Genomic DNA, 17337 nt, shown 5'->3' with positions numbered 1-17337 from the left:
AGTGACAGACATACTGAAATGAACCAGGCAAAAGCTTGATACAGTGTGAAGGACACTTCATATTGTCCCTTAGTCAAAGAAAGCCTCATCCTTACCAAAGAGAAAACAACCAACAAACATACTGTGTCTGCAGAAGAATTTGGAGCTTTCAAACCCTTTTTTCCCTTGATTTTATTGTATCAAAATAGCCAATTTCAACAAATTTCACTGAGATTTGATTTGATAAACACAGAGGAGTGCATAATTGTAAAATGGAAAAAAAAATCGCGTGTGATTATCAACAATTTTGCATGTGGGGTTCGCATTTTGTATCTAGCCCCCCTAAATCTAATACTTCTAGATAAAATTCTTTCTTCAAAATGTACCCCACTAGTAAACAGAATTTACCTATGTGTAGTTTAACCATAACTACTCTGCGCGTCAGTGAAAGCATCAGATGTCACTTAGAAACCATCAGTCAACAAAAACATCATCAAGATAAACGGACACCAGAGCTCGATAACATAACATGGTTGTATAAAAAAAAATAGTAGGGAAGGAAACAGCCAAACTCTCATTTCCATATCTGGCAGGGCGCTTAATGTGTGGTAAAAGCACATATTTTGCAAACATAACCATTCATGTTCTTAAAAGGTGGGCAAAAAAAATAAATCTGGTTACTGCTATAAAGTGTTGGTTCCCACAAAACAAACTACCTCTGCCGATCCTGTGTCAAAGCGATTATACAGTGGGAAAAAAGAAAACATCAGGTCATGCAGCAACATCATTTCTTACCACTTTGTCTGGTGCAGGTGAATATTGTAAATAAGGTGTAATCAGTCACAGGCGGTCCCTATTCCTAGATTCATTTTTCTGCAGCATGCGTTATCATGTAGAAATGAATTTTCAGGGACACTGTCTCACGTTCGTGTTGGTTTTTACATTCCAGCACCTTAAATAATCTGTTTGGGCTTAAAGGTGACCTGGTACTGTACCTGACACATGTTCCTCCATTGCGGCAGGGAAGGTGTTGGCAGACAGGCGGGTCACAGTTCTTGATGTTCCTCCCCTTCACTGCCTCACCCACCAGGTCAATCTCCTTTGAGTTGACCTGGAATTCCTTGATGCAGCCAATGAATCTCCTCTTTTCTTTTCCTCTCTCATCATGAAGCTCCCAGAGGGAAGAAACATCCCCAAGAAATATAGGTCCAAAGGATCTCTGCAAAAAAAACAAAAAAAACCGACAAAAGTCAGAGAGCTGATTTATGCTTAAATAAATCAGTCTCTGAAGTTAGGAGCAGTTTATATATAACAGTACATAACATTTTCAATTGAGATTGATTTATATTAATATGAATGTGCAAGATGAAATCTAGAACCTACTGCTAGGTTCAACGCTAATATAATGTAGAAAAAAAAACACAATACTGTTAACTAAATTCGCTTTCTGAATCTATTTGTACAGAATTATAATTTTGAATCCCTAAATCCATCCTGTAAGCGTTTTAAGTTCTTTAAGTTAGCATGTAAGCAGTCTCATCTTCTGTAAGCAGAGGATTTGGATTTTCCAGGGTATTTTTTGACTTGTTAAATGTTCAGATCAGTATTTCTCAGTTAACGAGCTGTAACGGAGTTTCACAACTACGTATATATATAGAGAGAGAGAAAGAGAGAGAGAAAGAAATAAAAAACAAAAACATTACCTGCTAACTTTGATGTGACATTTAAATAGAATTAATTGTGATAAATTTCAGGAACTCACAGCTTATTCTACCATAACCTTTTGCTTAATGAGTAAAATTAATTCTGCTGCCAAAACGGAGCTACATAATTTGGAGAAATAATCCTGTTGGAGTTCAGTTAAACAAGGTTTTATTCTCAGTGAGGGTTCAGGTCATAATATTTTTTAAAAGATATGCTTGTCCATGCTAAAGAAAATTAGAACTAAACCAAAACATTATTATTGGGCCTGCTTTTATATTATGTTTGAAACAATTCAGATTTTTAATTGGTTTGTGTTTTTTGACGAGACACTCAATGTTGATGTTGCATAAAAGTTGCAGGAATAAAGATTGTGTAGGAAATTAAAGAATTAGAACTTCAGGTCCAAACCCGACAAGGCGTTTTTTGTTGTTGTTTTTTTTTTAAATAACATTATCTGAATGAATAATTCATGTTGGAATGCTTTTCTAAATTTATAGATGCTGCCGTTTTTAAAAGTCTTGAAATAATGTTCTCTTTTAGCTAATTATGATTTAAAAACACACAAACTTCTTTACTGAATTGTGTATTTTTTGTTTCGATTATTAGCCACTAGAAATTACCACCAGTTCTCTCTTTGCATCCAGTTTCACAACAATGAGGGCATGCAAACTTCTCTTCGCACACACATTTAGCATCCACAACTAAAGCTACTCAGGATTTTGTGGTAGAAAGGGGAGTTAATGGTCAAATAAATTATGTCAAGTCTTCCAGGTGCTCAAGTGACAAACCTGCCCCAATCCAACATGTTTAACAATCAGTTTAAATATTTCTGAAATGCTTTATTGCCATTTTTTCAAATGTAAAAGAGAGTACATCTTCCATAAAATAAAATTTTATCTCATCAGTCCACACATTCTAATATTTTCACAAACATCCTATGGGCCATTCTTTTGTGTGTTTGGTTAGCTGTGGCTTTCACCTTTGAACTCTCTCCCATGGTTGCTGTTTTTGCCCAAACTCCTTCGTTCTGTTGAATTCAAAACAGTGTTGTTAACTGAGGCATGTGAGCCCTGTGGTGCTTTAGAAGCTGTTTTGGGTTCTTTTGTGACCTCTTGGATATGGCATTGAAGCTCTCTTGGAAACCAGTCAGTAGTGGCTGGTTTCCTAACAACTGTTCCATGTTTTCTTCATTGGAGGATAATGACTTTTGCAATTTTTTCCTAGAGACCCCAAGCCTTAAAAAGTGCTTTATAACAGTTTCAAAACCAAAAGATGTCGTTAACCTTGTTTCTTTTTTGGTTTTTTAATTTTCTGATATCTTTTTAGCTATCTAATTGATTTCTTGTTTTGTGAAAGTGGACTAATTGCTATATAACTGTAGTTAATAACAATGATTTCATTCACTTTTTTACATTGAGTTTTGTTATTATGAATAGCTTTTTCTCCCTTGGAAAAAGAAGAAATCAATTTTAAAATGGGTGTATATATGAAACATGTTTGTCTGACAGAAAAAAGAAAAGAAATCTGTAATGTGCAAATTAGTTTTTACAGCACTGCAACTAAAGGAATAAAAAATTTTTCCCTTTTAGAGAAATGAATAAAGAGTCCTCAGGAAGAAATTTAAACAATTCAGTGTATGTGCCAAAGTTTTAATAATGAATAGATACAATACCAGTTCTTCTCCTGAATCTTTATACTTTGCTTATACTTGAACGATTTATAAGTCCATCTTAAGTGGCTTAACAAAAGTAAACCTTGCTCTCAAGTATAACAAGAAACTTTGAACTGACTAAAAAATATAAAAAATTAACGAAAGCCAATCAGAAAAAAATGAAGACCTATTTCTCTAGATCAATACAATGACTACAACATTGCTGCCGGTTGAGCGAAAGTGATGGACAGCTGCAGAGGAGTCGTTTTGTGGAGGGACAGCAAAGTGTTGGGCCACATAATCATTGAGGGTGTTGGTTTAATGCAAATGTTTGGTGCAAAACTGCTGCTTATCTGAAAACCCATAAAGACAACATGGATAACAGGGTTCATGTGAGAACCTATTGTACTGTCACCACATGGCTAGGAGCCCTGAGAGTATCTGTAACAAAGCTTAAGAGTCAAATAAACTAGGCTGTGACGCTGGGAAACTTTTAGAATGAGCAAAGCTTTATTTGTGTGATACAATCAGTAATGAGCTGCTTTGGAGTTGCATAATGACGGTGGGGTGCAGAATGAATTTATGGCCCCTTCAAGTGTATTTACCATGTTTATGAGACGAGTTCATTCGAAATGCTCACTTATGCAATATTCATGACTTTGTGAGTGGACCAACAGCGACTGAGTTCATGAGAGCCATACGCTCATTTTTGAATTTTGTTTTAAAGTAGTACTTTTGGCTACACTGAATCGATGCTGCATGGCTTAACAGTTATCTTCTGTACATGAAGATTTAATACATGAAATAAACTGGGAAATATAGCAGATACATTCACATGCAAAGTCTTTCATGTTCTTGGAGCAAAAACCTTGATTTCAGTACTATAAAGGGAAAACAGTTTGGGGATACATTTTTCTTCAACAGTGACCTCAAAGACAGGTCTCTCACTCTCTCAAGTGAATTGGAATTCTATCAACACTGTCTCTGTGGTTACAAGGTATATTACATCCTTGGATTAATCCAGTTTTACAGTTTAGTAAACGGTTCCATACCATTGTTGAATAAAAGTACATTGCATAGATAAGACAGCCCAATGTACAGCAAATATATTGTGATAGCAATATCAGTGTGAAGATTATTATCACCAAGAGTATCCAAATTCTCTCACAAAACTATCATTAGTTCCGACTTTGAATGCCAGATACAGTATGAAGCCTGTTTGATGGTCAATATACTGTATATGTTATAGATAACCAGACCTGATACATATAGTTTTAAAGATACTGAAAGCTATAGAGAGTTAAAAAAAGTTTCTATATTACCACTAATATTAGCATTGAGTTATTTTCTCATGTGGTGCAGCCCCGGTCAAGAGACATGTGACAAGTATAATGATTCTGTGACAGTGGTAGTGCCAGTTCGTGAATAAACTCTTGAAACTACTTGTTCTCCGAAAGCTTTCTATAAGCATTAGTAACAAAACCAGCTAACGGGCTTCTTTTATTTAAATTGTGAATAGGATGTCCTTTTAAAGTGCATTTGTAGACATACTGTAAAGAGTTTTCACAAGTAATGCAATACAATAAATCACTATTTTATTAGAAGTGAATATAACTCCAGTCTGAATCAGACTGTGTTTGAATCTGAATGGGGTTCAGATTCAGTATAAGTGGGCAAAATTTCAACTTGTTTGTACTGTGAAGTGAATGTGATCTCAGGATGTGACTTTGCTGCAAAGTAAATTCCTCAATACAATCTGCTGGGCCTACATAGATTTTTTTTTTGTGGTAGAGAAGCACTGATCAGAAAACGTGTGGCTGATTCTTGGTCTCAGATTTTGTAAATCTCACAATTTCTACTTTTAGCATAAATGAAAATTCACAAGATATATAAGATAAAAAGTGAATTGTAATATTGCAGAACTGTATGTCTTTGCCTCACTGGAAATCCAATGCAGTAAAATCCTTCAGATTAATATTAGACAGCTGCATCTGTACAAATAAAACTTAACAAAAAATGAGGCACATCTCAAATTGAGAATGTTAATTTTTTTTTACATCAGCTTTGATAAATTAAATATTGTGGAGTAAAACAAAATACCTGTCTTTCACAAATGAAAATTTGTAGGAAATTCACTTTTCTTTCTGCAAGCTTCTGTTTTTAAAACAGCTTAGCCTTCTTAAAAATAACTAGTTAAGTCCTTTTCTCTCAGTAACAATTTTCACACTAAGAAGTGTTGTCTTTGTTGTATTAAAATGTAGAAGATTGATTTGTATCAACTTTTGACTAAAGTTAAATTCTGTATAGTTGAGATGACATTTAATGTTAGTATTATGCAAACAAGCTGAATTAAATTGAACTTGCTCAAAATTAGTAGAATGCTATTTTACACTATATAAATAAAAATTAGATGAAAACATTAGCTGGTTTGAAAGGGTCATTTTGACAACATAACCATTCTATGCATAAGTAGACCCCAAGAGATATTAGATATATATCTAATGTAAATCTATATAAATCTATAAATCTAATACCAATATATTTAAATAATATTGAATATTATTCCAATAAAATGTCATTAATGCCATTTTGTTGAGTACTCAACGGAATGCCACTTCTTCACATCTACACACTGTAGTAACCTGAGCAAGCAAAGGTTATCCGTCAGTCTACCTGCTAATTGCAACATAGATAGTGCTCCTGTAATTAATGAATGTGTTATAAGTTTAAGGAAAATAAAAAAAAAGGAAAGAGGATGTGAAAAAAAATCATAGCATCTCAAATTAGAAGGCCATAAATCATGCTGAGGGAGGGGGCATGCTCAGCCAGTGGGAAGGTTGAGTCCCTCTCTGTGCCTTTGAACGAGAAAAACAAAATTATAAATAACATATAGAGGAGTTATAGATGAAATTAATGAGTCACATCTGATTATTGAGTCTGAGCTATCTTAATGGTGCTTTCATGCCTGTAAACTTTGATCATCTGTGGGAAATATAACAGGTGCACCTACTTTTAACGAGTATTGGCTGTTACTGGGCTGCTTTTGACAACATAAGGGCAACAAAGAAGCAATTCATTGTGTTGCTGTCCTGAGATCAGTAGGTCAGTTGTTTGAACAAAGTCGCTGTTGGCACAGAAGTGGTGGCAAAGTTCAGTAAAAACAAAACAACAGCAACAAAAAACCCCCAAAACAATGCAGTCGCTGTTTCAGCTGCTGCCAGTAAGCATCATCTGTTTAATCAAATATGTGAGAGTGCATATTCCCAGGTTACTCTCCAACATCAATGCTTTATCTGTACCTCCTGATCATCACAAGGCATGGTAGAACAAGTGAGGCAGTGATAACTTAGCTTCACCTTAAATTCACCTGATTCAAGAAAAGGTAGGTCACAATGTGCTAAATAAAGCTAATACAAAAAACACAAAACTCCATAGTAGAGCAGTGCAAAGCTTCTCTGATGGTTTTTCTTAACTTTATTAAAGATTTATAAATAATCTTTAGTAAAGTTAGTACTTGTACCCACAAAGTCATGTTAGGACAGGAGTACCTTGGACAAAAGTGAAGTTGTAAAGTTAACATGCACTTTAAGTGAAGTAGGATTATTCCTGGAATCACTGGATTGTTTTCAATTGTCAGACCAGGATTCAATATGATTGTGGCCTCTGAATTCAAAATAATCTCTGAAAATCCCTTTCATTTGACCAAAAAAAAACCGCATTAAGGAACATCCTCACCTCACCCCACAGAAGTTTAGGTTTAAGAACGAGTAAGACAGTTATGTTCAGTAATAATTAATCAGTGCATGACATTCTGATTTTATATTCCTGAACACACTCTGAATGTACAATAGAAAATGTATATATTTTCCGTGAAGCTGAGAGACCCAGCTTTGTAACTTGGAGCTGTTTTGTGAAAACTGTACTATACAGATTTTTTTAAAATTTTGTAGCAGAGAATAACAACAGATAAGCTAAAATCTGTAGTGCATTAATAGGTCAGTTTTATAGAAATTGACCGGAAATTCATTCCTAATATCTCTTATCGCTGCATCACTATTGCTTACTCATGCAATAATGAATAAACATGCATGCCATTTATGCATGGAAGTCATAAATGGCAATCAGTAGTCTATGATAAACCTCATAGAAAAGGCAAAGAGAGATCTGGACATTAAGGGCAATGGTTGATGTGATTGAAGCATACCTCTGACACAGGGTGAGACACCAGTTCCTCAAGATGCTGTGCAGTGCCATTATCTGCAGTAATTTCAATCCGACATGACCCTCCTTGTTTGCGAACAGGAAGGCTGAATCTGTTAAGAAAAAAACAGAGAGAGAGATGAGGTGATTCAGAGAGTTAGCAAGTAAGGTAGATCCAAGCAATATCTGCGATTCACAATAAATCCAGCAAAGCATGAAAATATTCTGATGGCAGACAAAGCAGTCACAGTAATGGAGCTGCTAATGTGACTATTGAGAATATACCATAAACTGGCTAGGTATACATTACATACAGTTTTATGAGGATTTTTATGCAGTGGTAGATTGGCTTGGGAGCAATGGTGCGTTTATATCGCTCCCCACCAGCCAAAACCCAGGAGAGACGACAAAAACAGACGATGTTTTGGATGCAGGATTTAAATAAAAAAGAAGCACCAAAATAGGTTTCTGCTCAGCACTGCAGTGATATACTTTAAATCGCAGTGCTCCTTAGAAACATCTGAAATTTACATAAACAGATAAGCAGTCATTAGCAAGTTCATTTACATGATAAAGCTATAGTGAATGACACACATTGCCACGCCAAATAAAACAGGAGTTACATTAACATTACTAATAATTACAACAGTCATAAATACATAAACTAATCAGCCTCACAAAGACATGCAAAATGCAAATTTTGGTGTAAGAGCTTATTATGTCACTCAGGATTAATTAATGATAAAAATGAGGGCAAAAACCATATATGCACAATAACCCTAATGAGAAGGAAGACAATTTTGTCATTTGACCTGCTGGGACTCTCTGGGGAAATATACAGTTGCACTAGTCATTAATGTTGTAGCCATAATGTTAAGTAGCTGGTCTACTTGTGTCATACTCCAACATTGGCAAAGTCAAGCACTTCCCTTTCCTCGATCCATCATTGGTTTATGCTGGCGCTATACAATCATGGGCTCTCAATATTGCGACAGGTTGCATATGGACTTCATTGTTCACATAAACTTGATTATGTGATGGGAAGTAATTCACATGAGGCACCTTCATTCTACAAGTTTATGTAGTCCCTGCTGCTTAAATGTGAGATAAATGACACTGCAGATCTCAAACCTGTTTACACCTCTAATGAAAATCCAGGATTTTGTGACTTTAAATAAAGTCACAAATTCAAAACCTCCAGCTAATTGATTTGACATATATCATTTAAAACTAAAGTGAAAACAAACAGTTCCATTTGATAAAAATGTGTCATTTAAAACTACATAAAACTACAATAACCTGGTTGCACTAGAGTGCATATATGGTACATAAATTGATACTTTGAAGAAGCACTTTATGATTCTAGATTCTGGCTGTACCATTACAAAACTTTAACTTCTTGTTGACTACTGCTGTAAATTCACCTCAGGTCAATAGCCTAGAAGTTGTATGTTAAAGCCTAAAATTTTTAATTCCCCCAGAAGATTTAGATTGATAATGATGTTCCTTCCACCTAGAAGTGTGTTTATTTATGAGAGAGAATAAGCAAATCTAAATGAATATCCAAACAATGGAAAAAGAGAAAACTATTTCTGCTTAAATTTTCACCAAAAATATCATGGCAAAATTTTTTTAGATTCTTCCCAACAACCAGGCTTTTGCAATTTCTTTTTCCTTTTAAAATTTTCCTCCCAAAACAGATTAGTTTATGAATTACATGGTACAAGATATGTCACAAGAAAAGTGGAAAAAGGTTTGGAATGAAAACTTGACATTTTCACAGGGTTATGTACACTTTTGAGAGCCGCTGTATTTCACCGAACTGCTAATTTGACTCTGCAAAATCGACCATCCTGCTGTTTGTGACTGGCTGCGCATTGATGAGGAGAAAGCCTCAAATGTGTATTTTAATAGCCAGATGAAAACAATAAGGGCAATCGCCCTCCTGTTAATTTGAAACAGCCTTCCAGGACACCTCCCTGAGGCAATCCCACACACACAACCTCAGGTAGGACTAATTACAGGTATGGAAATCACAAGAGCTCTTTTGTACACACATATCTGCATGCACACATATATTCATGCACACATGTTTAAGATTGAATATGTGAAAGGCAGCCTAATGTCCAGAGAAAAGGGAGAAGAGAGACATTACTGTCCCCAGGGTGCCTGGTCCGTTTCTTCTGTCATTCTTCATTCATTTGCATAGCATTAACAGATTGGAAAGATATTTTAGAAAAGTATATCCTCTCCATTGAAATTCAGAAAGCTAGATGACAATGTGCAAATGAACACATACATGTCATGAGTACACATCTTTGTGAAGCAAAAAGAACTATAGAAAGGTATGAAAAATCATAGAAATATTATAAAATGTCTGTTGCTGAAAATGTTTGATGCATATTTTAGTGGTTTGCACAGTGGGGATTATTTTTTTGTGCCTTCTATTATTCCAAAAAAACATTCACTGCCTAAGCAAACAGGATGATGTCTACTGATGAGCTCTTGTCAGCACACTGAATGCTCCACTCAGCTAATTTACATTGGTCTAGCTCTAAGGAAAACATGGCTATTTATATAGATAACTATTCTAGTCTTTTTAGCCAGACAACTAAAACTATTCCTTATGGGTTCAAATTAACGCAGTACAAAACGCACAATGGATGAGGCCTTCCATATATATGAATGAAAGAGAGGGAAAATAGGTTTTTAATGGAAAGATTAAATAATCTAGAACTGGGTTTTCTTTGCTCTATTCCTCTGCTTGGTCTCAAAGGATCAAGAGAAGAAATATCCCAGCTTCAAATAAACAAACAAAGACATGTAAATATTTCATTTTCTCTAGGCACACAAAACCACAATGTGGTGGAAAGCTTTTTTACATCCTCAATCATCATTTATGCATTTGTTCATCTGGCTAATGATCTAATCATAAGCAATTTGTCATCTCTAAAATCTTCATTTAGACTCCGGGTGTGTGACTAATTCAGGGCATGAGCATTTCTGTAACTTTCAGGAGCATAACCTCTGAAATATTACCTGCAATGTTAAGGGACCAGGTGGTATTTTCAGCACTGCACCTTTACGCAAAGGTATTTATTAAACCTGAGGTGGGCGTTTGTCTTTCTAATCAAATGTGCCTCCTTCACAGTCCCCTTGCAGAAAATTAGCAATGAGGGAGAATCATCATTAAAATATTACTACTGCATAAAACATCTGAAAGTATTGGCAACAGATGGCAGTAAAACATCATGCAGCACACTGGTGCCCTTGCAACATATTTCTCTGACTGATGGGCTTTGGTGACACCTTTTTAGCTGTTTATTATTCTAAAAATATTATATATTCCTAAAAAAGGATTCAATGGAACACAACATGGTAAATTTGTAGTATTTTGACAGTTTTGCGTTTAACCAATACGCGACTATTATATTTGAAGTTAATAGTGCTTACTAGACCCTTAATGTTTATGAGCAAATTAATAATTACTGACTCATATCTTATACATATATGATGAACACAAATACCACCTGTTACCATGCTTTTAATCATAGTAGAACAGACTGAACAGTTACATAAGAAGACAAAACAGAAATCACCCTTCATATGGTTAATATTCATTATTTATAAAATTCTCCACACCTTCTAGCACAAACCACCACAATTTTGGGGGAGAAGTTGAATTATTTTTTTCAAAGTATTTTCAAACATATATCAGACCAACATCTGCACTTTTAGTGAATCTAATCTCTGCTCTGGCTATGGTGCAGTGGTGCTCTCACACGCAGCACTGCAGCATTTGCTGCATAATTTGTGCTGTGACCGGCAAGCCTCAATTAATTTGGGCAGCCTGTGTTCTATCATTATATCTTTGGCAATACAATTAGACAGCACACAGCAAGGCTCTTTGCATTGTGGGGGTTCACAAAACAAAAAGTGAGCAGGCACGGCTGGCGACTGCCTCTCCAGTGAACCTTTTAAGAGGAGGTCTTGTCAATAAAACGCTGAATACAGTGCAGGTGATAAACATGCCTTACTCTGATCTGGAGTCATGCTGAGTTGATATGTGTTTGAAAACAAAAATGCTCTATATTAAGATCAAGTGAATACATAATATGTTATTAAGTCTAATGAAAATGTAAAGCAACTGAAACATACTGTAGTGTAATAACGATGTGCTGTTTGTGAAAAAAACAACAAAATGAGTAAGACTGTTTATCTTTTGAGAGATTTATTAACTTCTCTGTACTAAGAAATTATTGACTTCTAATTTAAGTTACCCCAAACATTATAAACTCACAGACTGAAAAGCAGTGAAGACAGATGGGTACCAAAGAGTCCTGTCAGCTCTCCATTAAGGAGTTTGTTATTGAACAAGCTTACACAGATTAACAGGTGTTTTTGAAACAGGCTGGACTTGAATCTGGTAAGCTGGATTTCTGCGGCATTAATTTAAAGAAGTCAGACTCCTGATATGTCCTAAAAATGTCTTTTCAGTTTTTTCCCCTCACAGCACACGTCTGTTTTCCTTCTCTTACAGCGGCTGTTGCTATGCGACACTCACACCCACATGTGCATTTTTACATTGAAAACTTACTCAATGGTCAATGAACAGCAGCAGTAAATAACCGAATTCCATGGGTAAATTAAGTGCGCGCGCTATTTATAAAATGGTCAACGAAATGCTTGATATCACTCAGTGTTTAAATTAACATGATTGTGCTGTCTTATAGGAACATGCTGTTTCAGGGGTAATAAGACTTGAGGCAAGGTTTGAGGCTCTAAATAACAAAAAGCTATTACTGCAAACCTAATGGGAGTCTGTAAAGAAATGCATTTACCATGCAAGGAGACTCTAATGACAGAAGAATCTTTATAATTGGTGCCTTTGGAACTTGACTTGTCGTCTGTAACAGGTAAAACTTTCAGGGTTTTTTTGCGTCTTCCTCATAAATCATTTACTAATATTAGATTCTGCTGATTGATCAGCAGATGCATGTGGTGCCTTTTAGGAAGACGACAATCCCCACAAAAAGCTGTCTTCAACAGAAACTATATAGATATATAGATATATACATTACCATTGAAACTACTAAGGCATCCACAAATTAAGAATAGTGTTAGAAAACTATCACATTATTACAAAATATGGGAATTAATTAACTTACTTAACTTGTTTGATCAAGGGAATGAAACTGAGAAGTGTTTGAAGCAAAATAATTTATCCTTCTAACACTTTAAAATCTGTTCACTACAGTAACATTGCTGATTTGTAGAAGTTTATTTGTCCGAATAAAATATAAAAGTTAATATACAAATGTATGGCTTGATAACTTTAATGAAAACTATATGAGATGATTTAAATAAGTTGTTAGGTATAATATACTTGATCATGTTTTACAGTTAACAAATAAAAACAGACTGATTTCTAATGTGATACAGTCCATGAAGTCTGAAGTGACCGTGAAGAGTTTAGTGCTCATAGCTGAACTTATTCAATTCTTCAATTGCTGTGGAATTGAAGACACTGCAATTGAAAATTGAAATTTCTAATAAGCTTCACACTGCAAGATGAAGAAATAATAGAAATCTGGCTTACTCACAAATATGCACTTATGTAGAAATAAGGGCTAAATGTTTATGTGCACAATTTCATTTTGAAGTGTCAAATGTAGCAGGTCATATAAAAGAAAATTAATAAATCTCCTATTTCTAATAAAGACGTGGTTCCATCATGCAGTCGAAATATAGTAAATAACAGCCTGGCTTTTCATTTAAAGAGATAAAAGACTCCATTCCTTTGACTGCCGAGAAATAAAGGAGGCTGAATAATCATATCTACCAGGGACTCGCATGTGACAAGAGAATAAATGTGTTGCAGCAGAAAGCTATGTATCATCCTCATTGATCCCTAACTGTGTGTATTAAGAATGAAAATTACTCTAGCAGTGAATGTCAGGCACAACAGGTTTCAACCAAATAATGGACGCAGCCTCACAAAATGGCCAGGGGAGCATTTGGAGTCTGCCAGTCTGGAAATTTAATCTTTGCAGTATAGCCCCAAAATGTCCCTGAAGAAAAGAAAACTTCCCGACATCAAAACGCTAGCCAACAGCAAACATGTCCTCCCCAAATGAAAAATGACACAGCCTCCCCCACCCCACAGACTCCTCTCTGTGAATTGATATGACAGCACAGGGCACTTCAAGAATGCTCTTTTTTCACTTGTCATCGGTAGTGTCTTTAAACTATTTCTGTTGAAAGTAAAGCCAAACACAAAAAAAAATAATTTTTTTTAGTAAATTAATATAATGCAAAGCTATTGTGTTGTGCTTCTTCAAAAATCTTTGGCCAAAGACTCTCATTAAAAGTTGCCTCAATACAAGAGATATGACCATTCTGGGGCGCCTTTCTCCTGCGCACAGACTTGAATGCAGTTTGATTTGCATCTCACCACCCTCCTGCCACTGGGCCGACGGTGGGGCTGCCTGTCATAAAATTCGCCTGATTGACAGATTGAGCAGTGGGAATTGGAGACGATCGACTAAAGGTGCAAAATGGAGCAAGAGAAACTAAACAATTCAGTGAAGTCACTTAAAACAATACCTTTTGAGAGAAGAACATTTTAGGAGAAGCCAGAGGTGAAAGAACTCGGATCGGATCAGCCAAACATCACAACAGGGCTTAGCTAAGTGCATGTAGCGAGGCTGATGCTTTACTCTGCTTTCCTTGCCTCTTTTTTCAAACATTATCTGACCAAGCATGGATTAAGACACATATGACTGATGAGGTGAGTAAGAAGCTAAATGTGCGGTGTAGGTCATTTACAATGTTTTTCATCATAGTAGTGCTGTATTGTGAAAACGTGGGGAACACACCTTAGAAGAGGCCCTATATAATATAACTGTCTACTTTTTTACAGGTTCTATGAATTTGCATTGTTGCTCTTCTGTGGATTGTCTGACCACAAAACCGTCTTTCACATGGGTTGTCATTAAGTTTTAAACAAGGACTTTGCTTTCTTTTCTTTCTTCTTGCCACTATAAAGTTTAACAAATCTGTTTTCACGGCCTACTTTCATGTAATAGAAACCCAATATCTCTATGCTGATCGCAATTTTAACAAATATTAAACTGGGAATGTACTAAATACCAGCTACACTGTGCTCGTTTTATCAGTAGTCTTGTCACTGAAGTTCATTTATATTGCAGCCTGTTTGAACTGTTCTTTCACAATTACGTTTAGTGTCACAACAGATTAAATATTCACAATGTCTTCTATGCCTTTGTTGCAGATGATTAGCAGAGAGGAGTGCTTTAACACTGCTGAACACTATTCTTGCAGCCAAAAACCAATCCTACTGGAAGAAAAAACTAAATTCCTTCATAGTTTGATGTCTACTTTTGACTTTCTTATTTTTCTTTTGCAAAAATGTAATAAGTTTTTGTCATAAAATAAACTAAACAAAGTAATTGGAGTATGCAATAATGATACTTAGCACTTTTATCTTAAAAAAAAGAATTAAAAACTACTTTTTTCCATATCACAACACATAATGTTGCACAGTAGGGGTGTACTTATTTCTTCATATTGATAATGCTGAATCAGTGCAACACACCACTTGCTAAGAGTACAGAGTGAATAAAACATCTAACAGTAGTTGTTCAAAAAGCAAAAGGAAAATGTTTTCTCTTTCTGGTGTCGTGTGCCGAGTAAAAAAAAAAAGAAAAAAAAGCCTGGCTTATGTATGCTTAAATGCTTTTACTGCCCTGCAACACACATATGCTGACACCTGCAAGTTACCAAGACTGTATTCAGTGTTGTCAACTCCTAGTTGAGGAAAGTAGGTATTTAGTGCTCAGACAAATACCTCTGATGTCACACGCTCATTTGCATATGAATCAAAAGTGCTGAACATATCAAGAATAAATAGAGCCGCCAGAGCTCTGCGCCAGTCGATTTCCCCAAGCAGCTCCCTCTGCCCCATAGTGATGAGCCATAAGCCAGTGTGCACACCACAGAGATGAAAGATCAGTTGTGAAGGGGGGAAGCATTGTTTATCAGGCTTATGTGTAAGAGATGGGAAAGAAGTGTAAGTGGATGGAGATCAAGATCAACATGCCAAATTGTGCCTGATCTTTCTGAGTCAAGTGATTTCTTTTGTATTGTGAAAGGATAGATTCATCTGTGACTTTCATGTCAATACACGAAATATGTTTTAAACAAAATTAATCAAATAATAGCAAGTATTATGAAAAGGCAAATATTATGAATATTTCGATAAGTCTCTGGTAACTTATGCATTATGTAAATTACATTCAGAAAATGCCTAACAAAAACCATTTATATTACTTAAACATATTGGTGTTGACAAGAACAATGACATTCCTGTCCATAATGTACATTGTCTTACGAAAACAAAATATACCCTCGTACATTTTTCCTATTTTCTCAGATTCAAACTATAAACTTTATTGATGCCATTTTTGATTAAACAATGAAATCTATAGTTACTATAGTTATATTACAAGGTGAGTCTGATAAATATAAAGAAATGTAATATAAATGTCTTTCAACTTATTTTGAAGTTCAAGTAGATCATGGGGCATGTCATTTATTCAAAACACACAACAGTTTTTTTCTGTTGATATTATATTGCTACTTGGCTTTACAGTAATCATTTCCCACTTACTTGCATGAGTGAGATTACAAATTAATTCATCTAATCAGGCAACTTAGGAGCCCTAAAGGTTTTGCAAGTCAAAGCTTTGTCCAGGACATCACATATCTTTGAAGAACAAATAGATCCATGGCTCAATGGTCAGTAAGTTTTGAATACCTACGTTTTAATGGCCATGTTTTTTAATACTGTTGTAGCTGATGAGATTATCTGTTTTTTGGTTTTGGTTTGTCATTTATAGATAACACAATTGTTGTGTTTATATCTACAGTATGTTAAGACCCATCCTAAAGACTTTCTAAACCAAACTGTAAAAATTACAAACATCCAGTTTAATATGTATTTTGTGAATCAAACTCGGAAGGAATCAGACATCATACCGGATTAGGATCGGCATCCATCTGTTAGTATTGATACTCTTGTCAGCAGCTGCATATAAAACACTGGTGCCCCCACAGCCAAGCTGAGCAATGGGGCGTCCATCTTCAAGGGACACATGGAGGAACTGATCCCCAAAGTTCTGCTCCTGGACTGAAACAATAAGAACATAGAATTCAGAAAAAAGTTTGAGTTTCGTTTTATCTATTCCTAAATTCTGCACATTGACAAAAACTGCAATATACAGTAAATGACTTTGAACTAAATAGAGACCCTGAAGGAAGTCCTTTCTGTGCGTGATGCCAAAGAGAAAGAAAGAAGATTATGAAGAAATTAGTTTTGTACCAGAGAAAAAGTTTTGGCTTATTATAAAAGACAGAAAATAAAAGCAGAAGTAGATCAAATCTGACCTTATCAGATACTTCTGCCATCCTATGGCTATACCCCTATTTCAATTATTTAAACACAGATTCTTTACATATTGCATCAATGTCCGCCAATAAAATAGAGGATGTTGAGCACAAGGTCATACTTGTGGAGATCAATAACCCTCACATGAAAACCTGAGGGAGGACTCCTGTCTGCTAACAAATATCATCTCACAGCCAATAAGCTTCCCTCTCTCTAGACAGAAGCTTATCAAGAATCTTTCACATTGCTGTGACCTCAGCAACAACACACACAAGCCAATGGCAAAATGTTTCCTCCCTTGAAGAATAAAACCGCAACATGGAACTGACCCAGA

At 35.5% G+C, this 17337-nt stretch overlaps 1 protein-coding gene across 1 annotated transcript in view; it reads right to left on the bottom strand.

Moving 5' to 3' along the window:
• Positions 1-17337, bottom strand: part of eys (eyes shut homolog (Drosophila)) — a 178783-nt gene that overhangs the window by 30234 nt on the left and 131212 nt on the right. The window contains exons 41-43 of the mRNA XM_023327993.1: positions 16595-16745; positions 7539-7647; positions 975-1198 (exon numbers count right to left, since the gene is read on the bottom strand). Of these exons, the coding sequence (XP_023183761.1) occupies positions 975-1198; positions 7539-7647; positions 16595-16745 (484 nt within the window). The remainder of the gene's footprint in view (positions 1-974; positions 1199-7538; positions 7648-16594; positions 16746-17337) is intronic.

This window comes from Xiphophorus maculatus, chromosome 22 (assembly GCF_002775205.1).
Source record: "Xiphophorus maculatus strain JP 163 A chromosome 22, X_maculatus-5.0-male, whole genome shotgun sequence".
NCBI classification, from domain to species: Eukaryota; Metazoa; Chordata; class Actinopteri; order Cyprinodontiformes; family Poeciliidae; genus Xiphophorus; species Xiphophorus maculatus.
Note: the sequence above shows the minus strand (reverse complement) of the source record. Positions and strands in the feature narration are given on the sequence as shown.